Consider the following 17,324-nt stretch of genomic DNA (forward strand, 5'->3'; position numbering starts at 1 on the left):
AGGGGAAACTGCATAAATAGGTCTACGTTAAATATTATAAGATTTAAGTTTCGCGTAATTTCCATTCGTGAGAGTATGTGCATTACAATAATTTCACAGTGCAAAAATCTCAATGGTCAGTTTGATTCTTTCTCTCTCTCTCTTTCTCTCTCTCTGAAGAACGTAAGCTAAATTGTATGTATTTTTATGTCTTTTATTACGGTTACAATTTTTTTTTTTTTTGTGACCCTGGACCAGAAAACCTGTCATAAGAGTCAAGTTTTTGAAATTAAGATTTATACATCATCTGAAAGCTGAATAAATTGATGTAATTGTTAAGATAGGACAATATTTGGCCGAGATACAACTATTTGAAAATCTGGAATCTGAGGGTGCAAATTTTTTTTGGAGAAAATCGCCTTTAAAGTTGTCCAAATGAAGTTCTTAGCAATGCATATTACTAATCAAAAATTATTTTTTGATATTACAAAATATCATTACAAAAAAAATTACAAAATATCTTCATGGAACATGATCTTTACTTAATATCCTAAGGATTTTGGCATAAAATGAAAAATCTATAATTTTGACCCATACAATGTATTGTTGGCTATTGCTGCAAATATTCCTGTGCGACTTCTGTTCTGACTGGTTTTGTGGTCCAGGGTCACGTTTGAGTTGTATGAACACCCTCAGCCACTAGAGGACAGTAGTTCATCGTTCTCGCCATGGTTCTCGCTGAGAAGAAACTAAAACTACAACTCCCATGATGCCGTTCACCCGGCCGGTGTCACGTGACTATGTGTGGGTTAAAATCCATTCGCAGCGCGAGCGGAGTGTTCTCTGTCTCAACCATGACTCCTGTGTCAGACCCCAGCTCTTTCTCCTCTCTCTCAAAGTGCGCTACCAAGCACTTAAATCTCATTTACCATGTTGACTTTGACAGGCACGTGCTCAAAGGGAAAGTCGCCCTGACTGTGGAAGTTCTGGAAGATAAATTCTCTTCTCTGGTACAGTTTTCATTTGATTCATCAAATCTGTCATTGCGTTTGCTTGACTAATCACTACACTTCACGTACACACCTATGTGTGCATAAGATGCAGTGTGGTGTATGCTTTTACATGCTTTTTATTGCTTTAGTTCATAAGTATTAAGTACAAGAATCTAATGGGTTGTTTCTTAGCTAATAGTATTTAATTATAAAAACAATTTATTTAGCGATGCATGTTAAATATGCTCGTCTTACAGTAACATTAGTTTCTGCAGGACTGGGTTACATATTTACCTGAACTTGATACAGTAATTATATCCGCAGGGTAACCTGATGACTTGTACTCGCATTCAAAGTGTGTTGTTTATAAATTTACTACATTTATTCAACCTTCAGCGTTTGCAAATGCATGTGCTTATGCTTTGCTTGTCATACTGTCAATCATGTAAAATGTATCTCATTATTAATGAGGTTTATTAGTCACGTACTGTGTACCTGGTTTTCAGCACTTGACCTGAACTTTGATTCCAGGACCTTCCAGATCACATTGATAGACTTTTACCTGAGCTTGTTGTACAGGTGCACCTTGTCATAAGATTTCAGATAAATCTAAGTTTACATAACTGCTATGCAGTTTGCATTTCAGAGGTGTGAAGTGAAAACAAATATACCAAACATTGATTTCCATTAATTGTTTTGACAAGATGTGACATCAACCATAAAATACCTACTATTAAATATCAAAAGTCACGCCTATTTAAACATGCAGTTTGCAACCGTAGACCGACAGATTTAGGTATATATTGTTTTTTTTATATCTGATCTTTCCCTGTCTCACTTTTGATCCTTCTTTCTAGACGCTGGACTCAAAGGACTTGAAGATCTTTAAGGTTTCTGCAAATGGCCAGGCTGCGCAGTTTGCACTGGGGACTAAGCATAAATTTAAGGGATCCCCACTGGAGATCACTCTGCCTTTTGAACTCTCACGGTACAGATAGCAGTTTGTTTTTCTGCTTCTAACATTTAAGGTATTTCTATTATGTAATTCACTGCCAAGATAAATGCACCATGAAACATGCATACAAATGCATGCTATGCTTTGCGAACAAAGTTTTCACCAGTGAGCTAAATCTGACAAAGTTCCTCAAAGGAAAAATATTTAATTATTATATAATTAATATTTAATTATTTTTATTAATTATGCAAATTATATTATATTAATATAAAAATGCAATGATTTAATTTAATGCATTCAGTTTAAAGGAATAGTTCACCCAAAAATGGAAAATGAATTAGGTGAAAATTTACTCGCTCTCAGGTCATCCAAGATGTAGATGAGTTTGTTTCTTCGTCAGAACGGATTTGGAGAAATTTAGCATTACATCACTTGCTCATCAATGGATCCTCTGCAGTGAATGGGTGCAAACAACTGATAAAAACATGACAATAATCCACAAGTAATCCACACAACTCCAGTCCATCAGTTAACGTCTTTTGAAGTGAAAAGATGTGTGTTTGTAAAAAACAAATCTATCATCACGCCGTTTAACGTCAAACCTGTTGTTTGCGTTGTTTCTTCTATCCATAATATTGCTTAATATTATTATTTTTTAAGTCATTTACTTCTTATAAGGAAAGAAATCAAAATAAGATGTAATAGATTTATTATTATTATTATTATTTGCAGTTTGCCAGCAGAAAATGCGGCTTTGTAATCAACTTAGTTTTTAATTGCTTTAAATAATCTGAAAAACCTTGACAGTCCTGTTAATTTCAATGCTAAATTTTTCCTCATTGTTTCCAACTTGTATTTAAATGATCTGTGTGTGTTTCAGTGGGCAACATGTGATTGTGGAGATCGAATATGAGACGTCTCCTAGTGCTACAGCACTGCAGTGGTTGACCCCCAAACAGACTGCTGGGAAAAAACATCCATACCTATTCAGCCAGTGCCAGGTATGTCCTCACTAGGGGTGGGTGATGTGACTAGGGGTCGACTGATTATCGGCCTGGCCGATTATCGGCGCCGATATTAAGCATTTTTTATGATTATCGGTATCGGTCATTTTCAAAACCGATGTGCTGATAAAATTATTTAATTAATATTATTTATATTATTGTTATTTAAATAGTATATGTTTATGTTGAACTTTATTCTTGAACAGATGGCCCTGTATTAAGCAGTATATAAAAAGTGTTTCTGTTGTTTATGAAAACATTTCTAAAACATCCGTGCATTTGACAAATATAGCATGTTATTCACTTCATCTGTGATAAGAGTATCCAAACACCGCGAGAGCATCACTACCGGGAGCAGAAAGAGTTCGACTTCACGTCTCCACTTTCAATTCCGCCCCCGACTGCAAGCGGCTATTCTCGCCGATAGGTCTGTGCGGCGCCGCATGAAGTCGAACACACCTTAAGGCACTCTCACACTGAAAGCGCTTGCTACAGTTTCAGTGATCATGCATCAGTTGTCTCTCAAAGGCAGCAGCAGACGTCGCTTAAGTTGCAATAAATCACAATCCACTACACTGAAGTTGCAAAACACCTCAAAATTATCTATGTATGGTTTCTGCGATGGGGAAAACGCAGATGGAATCGCAGAATCCAGTCATATAAAGGGAATTTACTGTATAACGCAGATTCAGGGAGTTCGTCAAAGTTTGGATGAATTAATCAAAAGTAGGTCAGCACTCACGCTATGGACTAGTATCTGTAAATATTAAGCTGCAAAAATACTTTTTTAAATATGAATTCTGCATGTTCTGCATGTCTCTGTATATGTGAATGGCACAGACGCGCGGTTTTGATTATACAGGTGCTGGTCATATAATTAGAATATCATCAAAAAGTTGATTTATTTCACTAATTCCATTCAAAAAGTGAAACTTGTATATTATATTCATTCATTACACACAGACTGATATATTTCAGATGTTTATTTCTTTTAATTTTGATGATTAGAGCTTACAGCGCATGAAAGTCAAAAATCAGTATCTCAAAATATTAGAATATTTACATTTGAGTTTGAATAAATGACCATCCCTACAGTATAAATTCTGGGTATCTCTTGTTCTTTGAAACCACAATAATGGGAAAGACTGCTGACTTGGCAATGATCCAGAAGACGAACATTGACACCCTCCACAAAGAGGGTAAGTCACAGAAGGTCATTACTGAAAGGTGTGGCTGTTTACAGAGTGCTGTATCAAAGCATATTAAATGCAAAGTTGACTGGAAGGAAGAATTTGGTTAGGAAAAGGTGCACAAGCAACAGGGATGACCGCAAGCTTGAGAATACAGTCAAGCAAAGCCGATTCAAACACTTGGGAGAGCTTCACAAGGAGAGAACTGAAGCTGGAGTCAGTGCATCAAGAGTCACCACGCTCCGACGTCTTCAGGAAAAGGGATACCAAGCCACTTCTGAACCAGAGACAACATCAGAAGCATCTTAACTGGGCTGTGGAGAAAAATAACTGCTCAGTGGTCCAAAGTCCTCTTTTCAGATGAAAGTAAATTTTACATTTCATTTGGAAATCAAGGTCCCAGAGTCTGGAGGAAGAGTGGAGGCACAGAATCCATGTTGCTTGAAGTCCAGTGTGAAGTTTCCACAGTCAGTGATGATTTGGGCTGCCATGTCATCTGCTGGTGTTGGTCCACTGTGTTTTCTGATGTCCACAGTCAACACAGCCATCTACCAGGAAATTTTAGAGCACTTCATGCTTCCTTCTGTTGACAAGCTTTATGGAGATGCTGATTTCATTTTCCAGCAGGACTTGGCACCTGCCCACACTGCCAAAGGTACCAAAAGCTGGTTCAATGACCATAGTGTTACTGTGCTTGATTGGCCAGCAAACTCGCCTGACCTGAACCCCATAGAGAATCTATGAGGTATTGTCAAGAGGAAGATGAGAGACACCAGACCCAACAATGCAGATGAGCTGAAGGCCACTATCAGAGCAACCTGGGCTCTCATAACACCTGAGCAGTGCCACAGACTGATCGACTCCATGCCACGCCGCATTGCTGCAGTAATTCAGGCAAAAGGAGCCCCAACTAAGTATTGAGTGCTGTACATGCTCATACTTTTCATTTTCATACTTTTCAGTTGGCCAAGATTTCTAAAAATCCTTTCTTTGTATTGGTCTTAAGTAATATTCTAATATTTTGAGATACTGATTTTTGACTTTCATGAGCTGTAAGCTCTAATCATCAAAATTAAAAGAAATAAACATTTGAAATATATCAGTCTGTGTGTAATGAATGAATATAATATACAAGTTTCACTTTTTGAATGGAATTAGTGAAATAAATCAACTTTTTGATGATATTCTAATTATATGACCAGCACCTGTACACACACACTGAAGTGCGCAACGCTCGCGGTGTTTTCAGCATCTGCCGTCTCACTAAATGAGGACATAAATACATGGAACAACATCCCCAGAACTGCTCTGAGAGTTACTTCCTGAGCATTTGAACGTTTCATTTGAGTAAAACGATCGTCATATCATATACACAGGCTATACAGAAACTTAAGAGGTCCTCATGGCAACCCGTCAAAATAAAGGTTCGGTTTATCTACTACTACTATAACAACAACTTTAGTTTAAAAGAATAGTCACACAATACGCTATTTCTTCCATGTTTTAATTTTAATGGTAAACCCATTTGTTTGCCATAAAATTGAATTTAACAATCATTTGATTAAAAGATAATTGAAATTAATGTTTTATGGCTTCATTTGCACTGCACTGTAAATTAAAACGAATCGAAATTACTGTCACATAGGCTAAGATTAAGATACTGTCACATAGGCCAAGATTAGGACGACATAAATTGTGACATTTCAATAGGCTATTGAACCAAGTGTGCCTATAACAGGTGTGACGGGAGGAGCCAACGACAGACACAGTGGGTGTGGCGTCAGGCCTCGGAGAGGCTTTTATTTAACAGAAATAATATAACAGTGTCCAAGGGGGAAAGGTGTCCAACAAAACAGGGGGGATCTGGTGTCCTCGTTGTGCTGCGGGGCTCGTGAAGGAGGGCAGTGTTCCAGGAGGAGGAAGGGTCCAGGAAGGGGCGGCTTCTCTCTAGCGGCTCTTCCTCTTCGTCCTGGGCACGAGGGGCGGCGGCTTCTCTTGAGCGGCGGCTTTTCCTCTTCGTCCTGGGCACGAGGCGGCGGCTTCTCTTGAGCGGCGGCTCTTCCTCTTCACCTGCTCGGCCTTCGGCAGGACTTATATGGCCCGACATCTCTGGTCCGGCGACGCGTGGTGCGGCTCTCACCCGGCTCACGGGCTCAGCAGCTCACATCTTGGGTGGCGCACTCACATGTTCGGCAGCTCACATCTTGGGTGGCGCGAGTCCCTCAACACACCCTTCCTGGACCCACGAGGACACCAGCGTGCATGCACGGGGGAAGAGACCGGTCTCTCGAGGAGAGGCGCGCTGGGCATTTAACAGCGGCGGTGATGAGGCTTCATTCAGTCCAGCTGTGCCTCATCACACGCCGCCAGCCCGCGTTGATCCCACGCCCCTCCTCTCATCCACCCACTCCAGTCGGGAGCCTGGTGAAGGGCGGCGAATAAGGGACGGGGTGGTGATGATGATGAGGGGGAGGGCCACCGATCCGTCACACAGGCTATTAGTGTTATAGTTTAATTAAAATAGTTGCAGTCTTCTTCACAACTTCTACAATGGAGCTATGAAGACAATTAAATTATTTACACTTATTATATTATAATTATGAGAGGTTATGCTATTACACATACATTTCTAACATGTAAGTATTTGGCTTCAATAATTTACATTTCCCCAAGCTGTTTAGCTGTAGTACAGTATTCATAGGCTTAATCATGAAGCATGCAGTGGCCCCACTTTTAACTCTTTTTATAATACACTTATTGTAGATGGATGCATGGAGGAAGACGAGAGTAACAGCAGCAGGTATATTAGGCTGCTGTCACTTTAAGACTTAATGCACAGGTCCAATATCTGACACAAATCCGATTTTCTCCCTGCTGTTTATGTTCACTTAGGACACACTTAACCACAAGGCTTAAAAGTGAAACTATTGTGATGGCGTAGCACTACGATATCACAATCATCCAAAATCTCAAATTCAGTTTATCGCGTGTACCGGTTTATCGCCTACCCCTGCTCGTCGCCATTTCTCATCTTTCCACAACCACACAGCACGCGTGTGTGAAGACTTGTGGTTGATGTGCAATCTCCTTGAAATATTAACATTTGTGCAATCTTGCAAATACTAACCACAGTGTTTCACAGTCCTTATGCTTCACTAGTTTATCACGAAGAGTCCATCTAGAGCTTGAGTGCTTTATTTTAGTCTTAAAACTTTCCAGCCTTTCCTATGGGTTCTCAGAATAGCAGTTTTCAATTTATGAGCAAACCAAATGGGGTTTTGCACTTTTCTTGTGTGCTATTCCATATACATTTTAAATCAAATGTGCATTTTTGGTCTCTTCCAAGGAGGTTGGCCAGTCATAAGTGGTCATTTACATATAAACGTCTTAAATGTACAGTTTCAAAAACAGCTTGTTTTAATTCTAAAGGCCAGGAAAACTACATTACTTGAGTTTTGGTGTAATAAACCTTGACTTGCATTATAATGCGTCTTTTATGCATTTGCAATTTACATTTACATTTAGTCATTTTGCAGACGCTTTTATCCAAAGCGACTTACAATTTGGGGAACACATGAAGCGATTCATCTTGAAGAGGCAATTCGACAAAGGAAGTGCTTGTAACACCAAGTCTCAGGCATTGTTTAAATAAGTACAAGCTAGCAAGGGAAGGAATAAGTAAGGAGAAAGATTTTTTTTGCAATGTGGTCAAACAAATGTTTCTAACCTTTTACTTGTTAGAAAGAACTTCACATCAGCTTGTGGCTGAAAACTTTCCAGCCAGGGTTTTTATAGTAGTGGTTTTCAATTAATGAGCGTACTACATTGCATTTAAAACTATTGCATGTGTTTTGTTATTTTTCTCTTACTTTTTTCATCTACTCTGACTGTCTACACAGGCCACTCACTGTAGGACCATGGTGCCTTGTCAGGACACTCCATCAGTGAAGCACACTTACTATGCCCAGGTAACATGCATGAATTGCTCAAAGTACTAATTATATACTCAACGAAGCAGCACTGAAGTGCATGCCAAGATAAACAATCTACACTGAAAGGAAACTAATTAAAATTTGTCTGTGTCTCAGGTGTCTGTCCCCAGAGAATTGGTGGCATTGATGAGTGCGTTGCGTGATGGTCAGGAACCAGATCCGAGTGATAGCAGCAGAGTCATCTATCGCTTCAGGCAGCCGGTCAGTGTCACATCCTGTTTTTTGTTGTTTTTAATGAAGAGTTGTTTTTTCCAAATGCTGTCTTCATATCTTTTTTTTTCTTGCAGGTCCCAATGCCCTCTTACCTCATTGCTATTGTTGTTGGCGCTTTGGAAAGCAGGTAATCCTTCTTCTGCTGTTCTTTCTGTTGTCTTCCTTCTGTTTTGTCATAGTTTTGATTTCAACACCACTCTCATATTTTCATATGACCAACCATATTTACATATTCAGCACTCAGTTGTGGCTGTATTTCACATTCACATTGGTTGGCCAATCATAAGAAGTCATTTATATATGGAAAGGTACAGTAGCAAACATAGCTTGTTTTAATTCAAAAGGGCCATAAAACAGTGGGAAAATGATCATGTACACTGGTTATCAAAAGTTTGGAATAATTATGTTTTCTCGTTTTTTTGAAAGATTTTTTTTTTTTTAAACATTTACAGTTGATCATTTAGCAGATGCTTTACCCAAAGGGACTTGTTGTTTACAAATGAGGACAATACGCAAATCCACAAAAGAGCAACAATACATGTGTTGTGACAAGTCCTGGTTAGTCGTACATAGCAGTACATATAGCAATGTTTTTTTTTTTTTTTTTAAATAAATAAAAAGAAAACCAGTAGATTTAATCGAAATACAATAGATGTTTCTTGTGTTAGAGGGTCAAGTGTAGATGGAAGATATGTGTCTTTAGCCGTTTCTTGAAGGTCTGCTCAATGAACAGTTGTAATCAGTGTTGAAAACAGTTGATGCATCTAGTTCATCAGTTTAAAACCAATTTTTTGTGGAAACTTTGGATAGAATGTTTAAAAGATAGAATGTCCCTTTTGATCTATTTAATACAACCTTGGGTCACCCTTTATATTAGGTGGCCTTAACTACTATGTACTTACATAAAAGTACAATGTACTTATTGTGTTCATACTGTATTGCAAAACACTATTGCTGCTATTGAGGGGGGATACGGCTAAGGTTAGGGACAGGTTTGGTGGTTTGGGTAAGTTTAATGGTGGGTTAAGGTGTAAGGGATGGGTCAACAGTGTAATTATAAATGTAATTACAGAAATTAATTACAGATGTAATTACATATAGGTATTTTTAAAAATATAAGTACAATGTAAAAACATGTATGTACACAATAGGTGCATTGTACCAAATGATTAATTTAAATGTAAGTACATTGTAGTTAAAATAGAAAAAGTTATTTTAAATCGTAAAAATATTCCATTGTTATTATTTTCACTGCACTTTTAATTAAATAAATGCAGCCTAGGTGAGCATAAGAAAGAAATCTTAATAATTCCAAACATTTAAGATTTATGTGCACGCCTGGTGTAAATGATCTTTGTTTGTGATTTACAGGGAAATCGGCCCCCGATCCAGAGTTTGGTCTGAGAAGGAGTATGTGGATGAGGCAGCGTTTGAGTTTTCGGAGGTTAGAGGATTATTTTCTGATGCCCTAGACTGCATTTTCAGCACTTTTGAATGTTAGACATCTGGACAGATTGTGATAAACATATCTTACACCAGAAACCACGCATTGCTTGCATTTGCAATCTGATATGACTAACAGATAACACCGATTTCTTCTTTTTGTTCATCAGACGGAGACCATGTTGAAGACGGCTGAGAGTCTGGCAGGGCCATATGTGTGGGGCCAATATGATCTCCTGGTGCTGCCTCCGTCTTTTCCTTATGGGGGCATGGAGAACCCCTGCCTCACATTTGTCACTCCCACTGTACTGGTCCGTAAAATTCCTCTTCATAGATGTATGCAGACTTCTGCAAATATTAGATGCGTTCACACAGACATGCAAAGCCACATTTAGAGACTGAAAGTAACAAGTTTTCAATCGTGGTCTATGAAGGTTCTGAACAGGTCCTGTGAACTTGCAGTATAAAACATAAATAAAAGTTACAACATTATATACACTTTTTTAAAATGTTTGGAGTCAAGATGTTTAAAAAAAAAAAAAAATTTGTGCTTTTATTCAGCAAGGATGCATTAAATTGATCAAAAGTGACAGTAAGGCTTTTATAATAAAATAAATGTTCATCTGAACTTTCTATTTATTGTCCTGAAACAAATGTATTATGGTTTCCACAAAAATATTAAGCAGCACTACTGTTTTCAGCATTGATAATAATAAGAAATGTTTGTTGAGCAGCAAATTTAAAAAAAAAAAAAGAATCTTGAAGGATCATGTGACACTGAAGACTGGAGTAATGACTAATAAAAAATTCAGCTTTGCATCACTGGAATAAATTACAATTTAAAATACATTACAATACAATATAAAAAAACAGTAAAAATAAAATGGTTGTTTTAGATTGTTTTGTTAAAAATCCAGCCAAAGCAAGATACTTATGTTTATATGTTATATAATGTATTATATATTTTATTGCTAAGCAATGCATATTTCTATAGTAATTGTATATTTCTGTGTAAAGTTTCTCTTCTATAAAATATTTAATCACTACATATTACTCTTGTTCAACTGGAGAGGTCAGATTCATTGGTCATACAGTGTAATAACCTTGAATTATGTTCATGTTTATAGAATATACATCTGTTTTTATAATGAATTATTTAATTAATTAACAGAAAAATATACCAGAACCACATCAGTGTAAAAACAAAGATATATATAAAATGTTAAACTAAATGAAAGTAATAAAACTCAATGGTCTTACTCCATCGTTGTGTTTTTCAGGCTGGAGACAGATCCCTCGCTGGTGTAAGTCATCTGTGCATCAAAACATTTTTAGGTTAATGACTGAATTTGTTCTAAATCGCTTATCTTTTGCTAATGTGAATGCGCTCTGTGCTTTTGGTTTTGCGGCAGGTCATTGCTCATGAGATCTCCCACAGCTGGACGGGGAACCTGGTGACTAATAGGACCTGGGAGCATTTCTGGTCAGTTCGACACACTGAATATGCCAATCAGAATATGCAAAAGAGGCGTTTTTTGGTTGTGATGATCGATCAGTGTTGTGTAGTACATTTAATTTTTTTATTTTAAAATGGTTAGAAAGATTCTGTTTTCCATGATATGACCCCTGTAACAAGGGAAGTCTTTCTCTGCAGGTTGAATGAGGGTCATACAGTGTACATTGAGAGAATGATTGCCAGGTCTATGGAGAGTGAACAGCTCAGGCAGTTTAAAGGCATCGGAGGGTGGAAAGAACTTCAAGAGTCTGTAAGTCACACATACATTTTACACTTAACTGTTATCTGATTCTCACAGGAATTGACAGCCGATTATTTTCAAATCCTGATAAATTATGCACTGTGCTGCTGTGTCGACTACTTTTCTGTCTGTTTGGTGATTTCCTGATGCTATTTACTGCTGTGTCACTGCTGTATCGTTTTGTAGGTCAAACAGTTTGGAGCGAACAATGTGCTCACAAACCTGGTCCCAAATCTGCATGAGGTGGACACGGATGAAGCCTTCTCCTCTGTGCCCTATGAGAAAGGATTTGCTCTGCTTTATCATCTTGAGGAACTGATGGGAGGTCCAGGTACACACACACAATGATTTCTCCTCTCCCAGGTTAAAGTGCCAATACTGCTTCAAGTAGATAAAGCGTTAAAGTGAAAAATTACAATTCTTTCACCCATCCTCATGAGTTTCCAAACCGGTTTCTTTCGTCTGTTTAGCATAAAGAATATATTTTGAAGAATGTGGGTAACCAAATAGTGGATGGTATCCATTGACTTTGATAGTATTTTTCCATGATGAAAGAATGTATGTACAATATTAACAACGATACAATTTATGTTAATAATGTATAATATTTATAAATAAAATAAATACACAACCAATAAAATATCATTAAATGCATTTAAAAATACACAAAAATATCTTACACTACTTAAAAGTAAGCCAAAATTAATTATAATTGTTATAATATTTATTATATGACTACTGTATATACTGTATGTCAAATAATCATATGTATAACATATATCTGAAAAATAATGTATATATAAAAAAAAAAAATCAAATATCTAAACCAATAAAAGGAAAATAGTCTTTCTCTGCTTTTAATTATAGAGGTCTTCATGGGTTTCGTGAAGTCTTACATTCAGCTGTTTGCCTATGGCAGTGCAACCACAGAGGAATGGAAGAACTATCTGTTCACTTACTTCAAAGACAAGGTGAGAACTAATGCACTCTGTACTACATATACATGCAAGATGCCAAATAAAGCCCAGTAATATAGGAACACACATTGTTGCATATTCGTTTCAGGCTTTTGTCAAAAAATTAAAAATAAACATAATAATAGTAATTTGGAACCGTTCGTGATGGGATCAAACAAATATCCTGTGAGAATTCTAAAGAAAATTCTATTTCCAGTTTAAATATCTCTGTTTGTTTCTTTGTCAGGTGGAGATCTTGAATAAAGTGGACTGGAATGGATGGATGCACACTCCAGGAATGCCCCCCGTCAAACCACAGTGAGCACTGGAGCACATGTTTGGAGTATGTGTGTGTGCGTGATTTTGATTTTAACTTGTCCTCTTTGTGCACAGGTATGATACCACTATGGCAGACGCCTGCACTGCTCTGTGCCAGAGATGGGTGAAAGTGAGCCTTTCTCCTATTAAACTACACCAAAGCCTTTCACAGTTTTGAAGCTTCTCTAAATAACATAGTTTAAAGGCTAAGCCTCCTCTTTCTCTATTCAGGCAAAAGAAGAGGACCTTACATGTTTCACTGAGGCAGACTTGAAGAAACTCAACTCTCCTCAGCTCATTGAGTTCATGGCTTTGTTGCTCCAAGAGGTACTAAATAAGTTGAAATGGGTGATGAGTCATGTCTAGTAGCCACAATATTTAGTTTTTGTCAAGAACATCCTAGCAATAACCTTAGAACTTACCGAGTCACAAGCAAGAACTGTTCACATTTTTTAATGTAATGTAAAGTAGAAAAAGAAGGGGGAAAAAGTTATTTACATTAATGATTTTCACATCTTTTTATGTAAACATGATTTCTTTATTTTGTTTTAATTAAATATTTAATTTTAACTATTTAATTACAGTTTAAATATTTTTAATTTTTATTTCTTCAATGTAAAAATCTAAATTACAGTTTTGCATAAGCAAGAGCTGTTCACATTTTTATATAAATGTGATATTTTAATCTATATTTTATTTAAATATTAAATATTTTATAATTCATTAAATTTTTACATTTTACTTAATTTTTATTTAAGATCTATAATATCTATATCTATATCTATATCTATATCTATATATATTATACAGAAATCAGTATTACTTGGTATCAGTGATACTGGCCTTCAGTCAAAAAAAATTATTGCAATATAAAAGTATATTTAAAAACTGTAATGTTAGGTGGGATTAATCGCGATTAATTTCAGAAAAATGTGCAATTAATTAGTTCAAATGTATAAATCTAATTTAGTCTGTAATGCCTCCGTATGTTGTTGCAGAGCTATATAAGTGATGCTGTAACAAAAACACGCTTAGCTCTGCAGATCAAAAGACGGGAACTGAAAGTCTTGAAATGTGTTTCCTCCACATATTGCCAGGAGCCCCTTCCTCTGTTGCATGTTAAGAAGATGCAGGAGGTCTACCAGCTGAACGGTGTTAAAAACACAGAGGTCCGCTTCAGGTAAGCACCCTGTTGTTGTTGTTGTTGTTTTTTAATTATCCGATTATTACATATTTCAGTATTTGACTGTTTATGCAGGTGGTTGCGCATCTGTGTGAGAGCACATTGGGAGGAAGCCGTCCCCCTGGCGCTGAAGATGGCTACTGAACAGGGCAGAATGAAATTCACTCGCCCACTCTTCAAGTAAATTCATTCAATTTTTTTGAGAAGTCCATAGTTTGACCAAAAAATAAAAAAAAATTGGGTCACTTGTTAAAAACAGACCAAAAGGAACAGGATGTTACAGAGAGTTTTGTAATTTCCTTGCTACATTGAGCAGCTGTGCACACTTCTGTTTTCAAGTGTCCACAGCTCATAAAGACCATTTCAAAGTGAACTTGCCTGACCTCCTTCTCTTTCTCCTTTAGGGAAGTTTACAACTTCTCCAAGTACAGCGAGGAGGCAGTGAAGACTTTTAAGGAGCACCGTGGAGCGCTGCACCCCGTCACAGCCATGCTGGTGGCCAAAGATTTGAAAATCGATGGCTAAAATGCTGCTTCCTGATCTTCTTACACACAAGCAGTGTTTCTATGCTTCAACCTAGTACTCAGATACAAAACTGCATTTCACACCTCGAAAACCATTGTGCAGAATGGTTTTCTCTTCATTGGCCAAAGCTTGCTTTTTTTTTTTTTTACGTCTCAGTCTCAGGGCTTAGAACAAAAAACAAGCATTTTCAGTATCATGTAGTTCAGTGTTAAAAAATGAGCATATCTTGGTATGAAGGATCCGCTATATCCTTTTTTATGATATGTCCAAAGTAATGGTCTGTAATAAACTCATCTGTAGAAGAGGTATCTGCTCTTTTATCCAGCACAAAATGTATCATGGTGAGCAGCACATAAACATATGCATTTCATATGTAAATTTGCTCAACATACATATACACACATATAAGGTACACCGGGGCTAAAGGCTCACCTTAAGAAAAAATGTATAATTGCGGAAAAAATATATATACGTTGTATTGAACATTAATGGAGCAACAGATTTTGTGTGAAAATAAATCATTCAAGTTGTTTATTTTGTTTAAAAATGTTTATATATATATATATGTTAATATAAAAAATATATTTTAAAATACAGAAACAAAATCATTTTAATAAGTAAAGATTCTGAAATCATTGAAGGAGATCCAATAATAATTGAATATATATTTACTGTAGTAACAACAAATTATATTTTATTATATGATATGATTAATATCATGTTTTTAAATATGATGGTTTCATTCTAAACATGGTGATTATCTCTAATATGGACACCCAACATAATATATATTTACCATCTGAATCTAACTATAGCCCTATTCGGACGGGACTAGTTTTCTAAACTACGTTTGAGTTTCGATTCTTATCACCTGACGTCTGCGATTTTCATGTACCAATTCGGACGGGACTAACATCTGTGTTTATTACAGAGGTGGAGGGGCTGTTTTGTACATCTGGGCGTTTCAGAGGTCACGCGCTCTGTATGCGTGCATTGCGTGTCATTCGGATTGATTACCATTAGTATAACAGTTTTACTACAAATACCATGGTGAAGCTATATGGCTAGTATAGCAAAACCATGTTAATGTGTGGTTGCTTTAGTTTTACTTTAGTTATTTATTTGTAGTAAACCCGTGTTTAATTTTCATAAAGGTGCATATGTAATTAAAGCATTAAGTAATTGAGTGCAGAAATGAACGTAAAATAAACGTGCAGTAATTTTACCTGATGCAGATATTACAATAGCCAGCCTGAATGGTTTACGTGATCTGACTCTTGATTTTATTAATTTTATTAATTAATTTACTTATTTTTTCCTTGCCGGGAGGCAAATATATCAAACATGAGCGCGGTAAGAGCGTCTACGGTACTTCACGTTGGCCAAAACACACAAGGAAACGCGTTGTGAAAAAAAATCTCACCGGCAATCACAGACATCGCATTCGGACGGGATTAGTTTTCTCAGAGGATCACTGAATTTGCTGAAAAACAGTAGGTAATTTGCTCTGGAATTATTACAGAGGTTGTGTGAGAAAAACACAGACATGGCAGATTCGGACGGGATTAAAATCACCAAGTAACGTACGTCTGTGAAACACATTTCTCTAACGACCCCCTGTAAAACTAGCCCCGTCCGAATAGGGCTTAAGTCACGTCAACAAAAACATGTCATGTTAATAACTGTGCGCCTTTAGCCCCAACAGCAGGGGCGCTTTTTACCCCAAATACCATACTTTTACATATTCTTTCGTTATTTAAAAACTGTTGCTTTCATTATCTTAAACAAAACTGAAAATCATAAAGACCACCTTTGTCTCAAAATCTATGCATTAATTTTAGTGATTCTCATTTGATACTTAAATCATAAAATATTAGATCAAGTAAGCACAGAATAAACTTTGCGCTGCTGCGCGCGATCGTGTCAAGGATCAGACAGATTTACACGTGCATCTTGAAAAGGGAATGTTTTGGAAAGTGCTAAACCATGTTTTTGTGCCATCTAGTGGTATTTATATGTCTATGGTTTTTGAAGCCTAAAGTGGGCGGAGCCGACCGCCGCCATCTTGGAAGCGCGTCACCGCGCGTCACTCCCGGATAATCGAAAATGGGCAAAAAGGCGGGACGTGGGTGAAGCTGAGCTGAAACCACGCCCCTCTATACTGACAGCAGCGCTGCCGTGCAAAGACAAAACACCATAACTTCATTTTTGGTCGAAAATGAGTTATTGATCATTTTGGGACATGTGTTTAACATGTTGTATCATAGAGAAAAGCCCCGGAGAAACCAAGGCAGAACACAGTATAGCATCAGTTACCGCTCTTTGATTTTGTTTTGGAAAGCTCAATTAAGTTACGGTGCTCTGCATTTGTTTGCATTCCTAGCCAATGATCACTAGATTTTATCCAGATGTTACTATAATGATTCTGTAAATGGTGATCAGCAACCTATATAATGTGTTACTGCCTTTTTCCTTGGCGTGACATCTCACTTTTTGCAGACAGTGCAAAAGCAGAGTACAATATCAATATAGCCGTAAAAATCAAGTTTGAGATCATTTTCATTAAAACATCTAATTGCCAGATTCCCAGTGTCCTACCTATAATTATTTTTTCTGTACAAATACAAAAGTTTCACACTCTAGCGAGTTTCACACTCTGGAGCAGAGCGGCAGTCCACCTGTCACTCAAGTGGCCACGCCCTTAATTATGCAGAACTTTAAGGCTTAATATAATTTAAACGGATGAGTTATAAAAAAATTCACCGCCCTCACAGTTGTCACGAAGGGCAAAATTAGCTATATAGACCAAAATAATTT

The 17,324-nt window shown here is 37.0% G+C and overlaps 1 protein-coding gene across 1 annotated transcript; it reads left to right on the top strand.

The window, feature by feature from the left end:
* Nucleotides 1-775: 775 nt before the first annotated feature.
* On the top strand, nt 776-14,811 carry lta4h (leukotriene A4 hydrolase). Its single transcript, XM_058774191.1, has 19 exons — nt 776-989; nt 1,829-1,959; nt 2,807-2,927; nt 8,020-8,088; nt 8,209-8,313; nt 8,400-8,452; nt 9,697-9,769; nt 9,939-10,079; nt 11,049-11,072; nt 11,181-11,251; nt 11,423-11,534; nt 11,712-11,856; nt 12,393-12,496; nt 12,729-12,799; nt 12,875-12,929; nt 13,031-13,126; nt 13,897-13,979; nt 14,058-14,162; nt 14,387-14,811. The coding sequence occupies exons 1-19, from the start codon at nt 780-782 to the stop codon at nt 14,505-14,507; spliced, it is 1,890 nt and encodes a 629-aa protein (XP_058630174.1). The 5' UTR covers nt 776-779; the 3' UTR covers nt 14,508-14,811.
* The last annotated feature ends 2,513 nt before the right edge of the window (nt 14,812-17,324 follow it).

The sequence above is a fragment of the Onychostoma macrolepis genome, chromosome 04, assembly GCF_012432095.1.
Source record: "Onychostoma macrolepis isolate SWU-2019 chromosome 04, ASM1243209v1, whole genome shotgun sequence".
In the NCBI taxonomy this organism is placed as follows: Eukaryota; Metazoa; Chordata; class Actinopteri; order Cypriniformes; family Cyprinidae; genus Onychostoma; species Onychostoma macrolepis.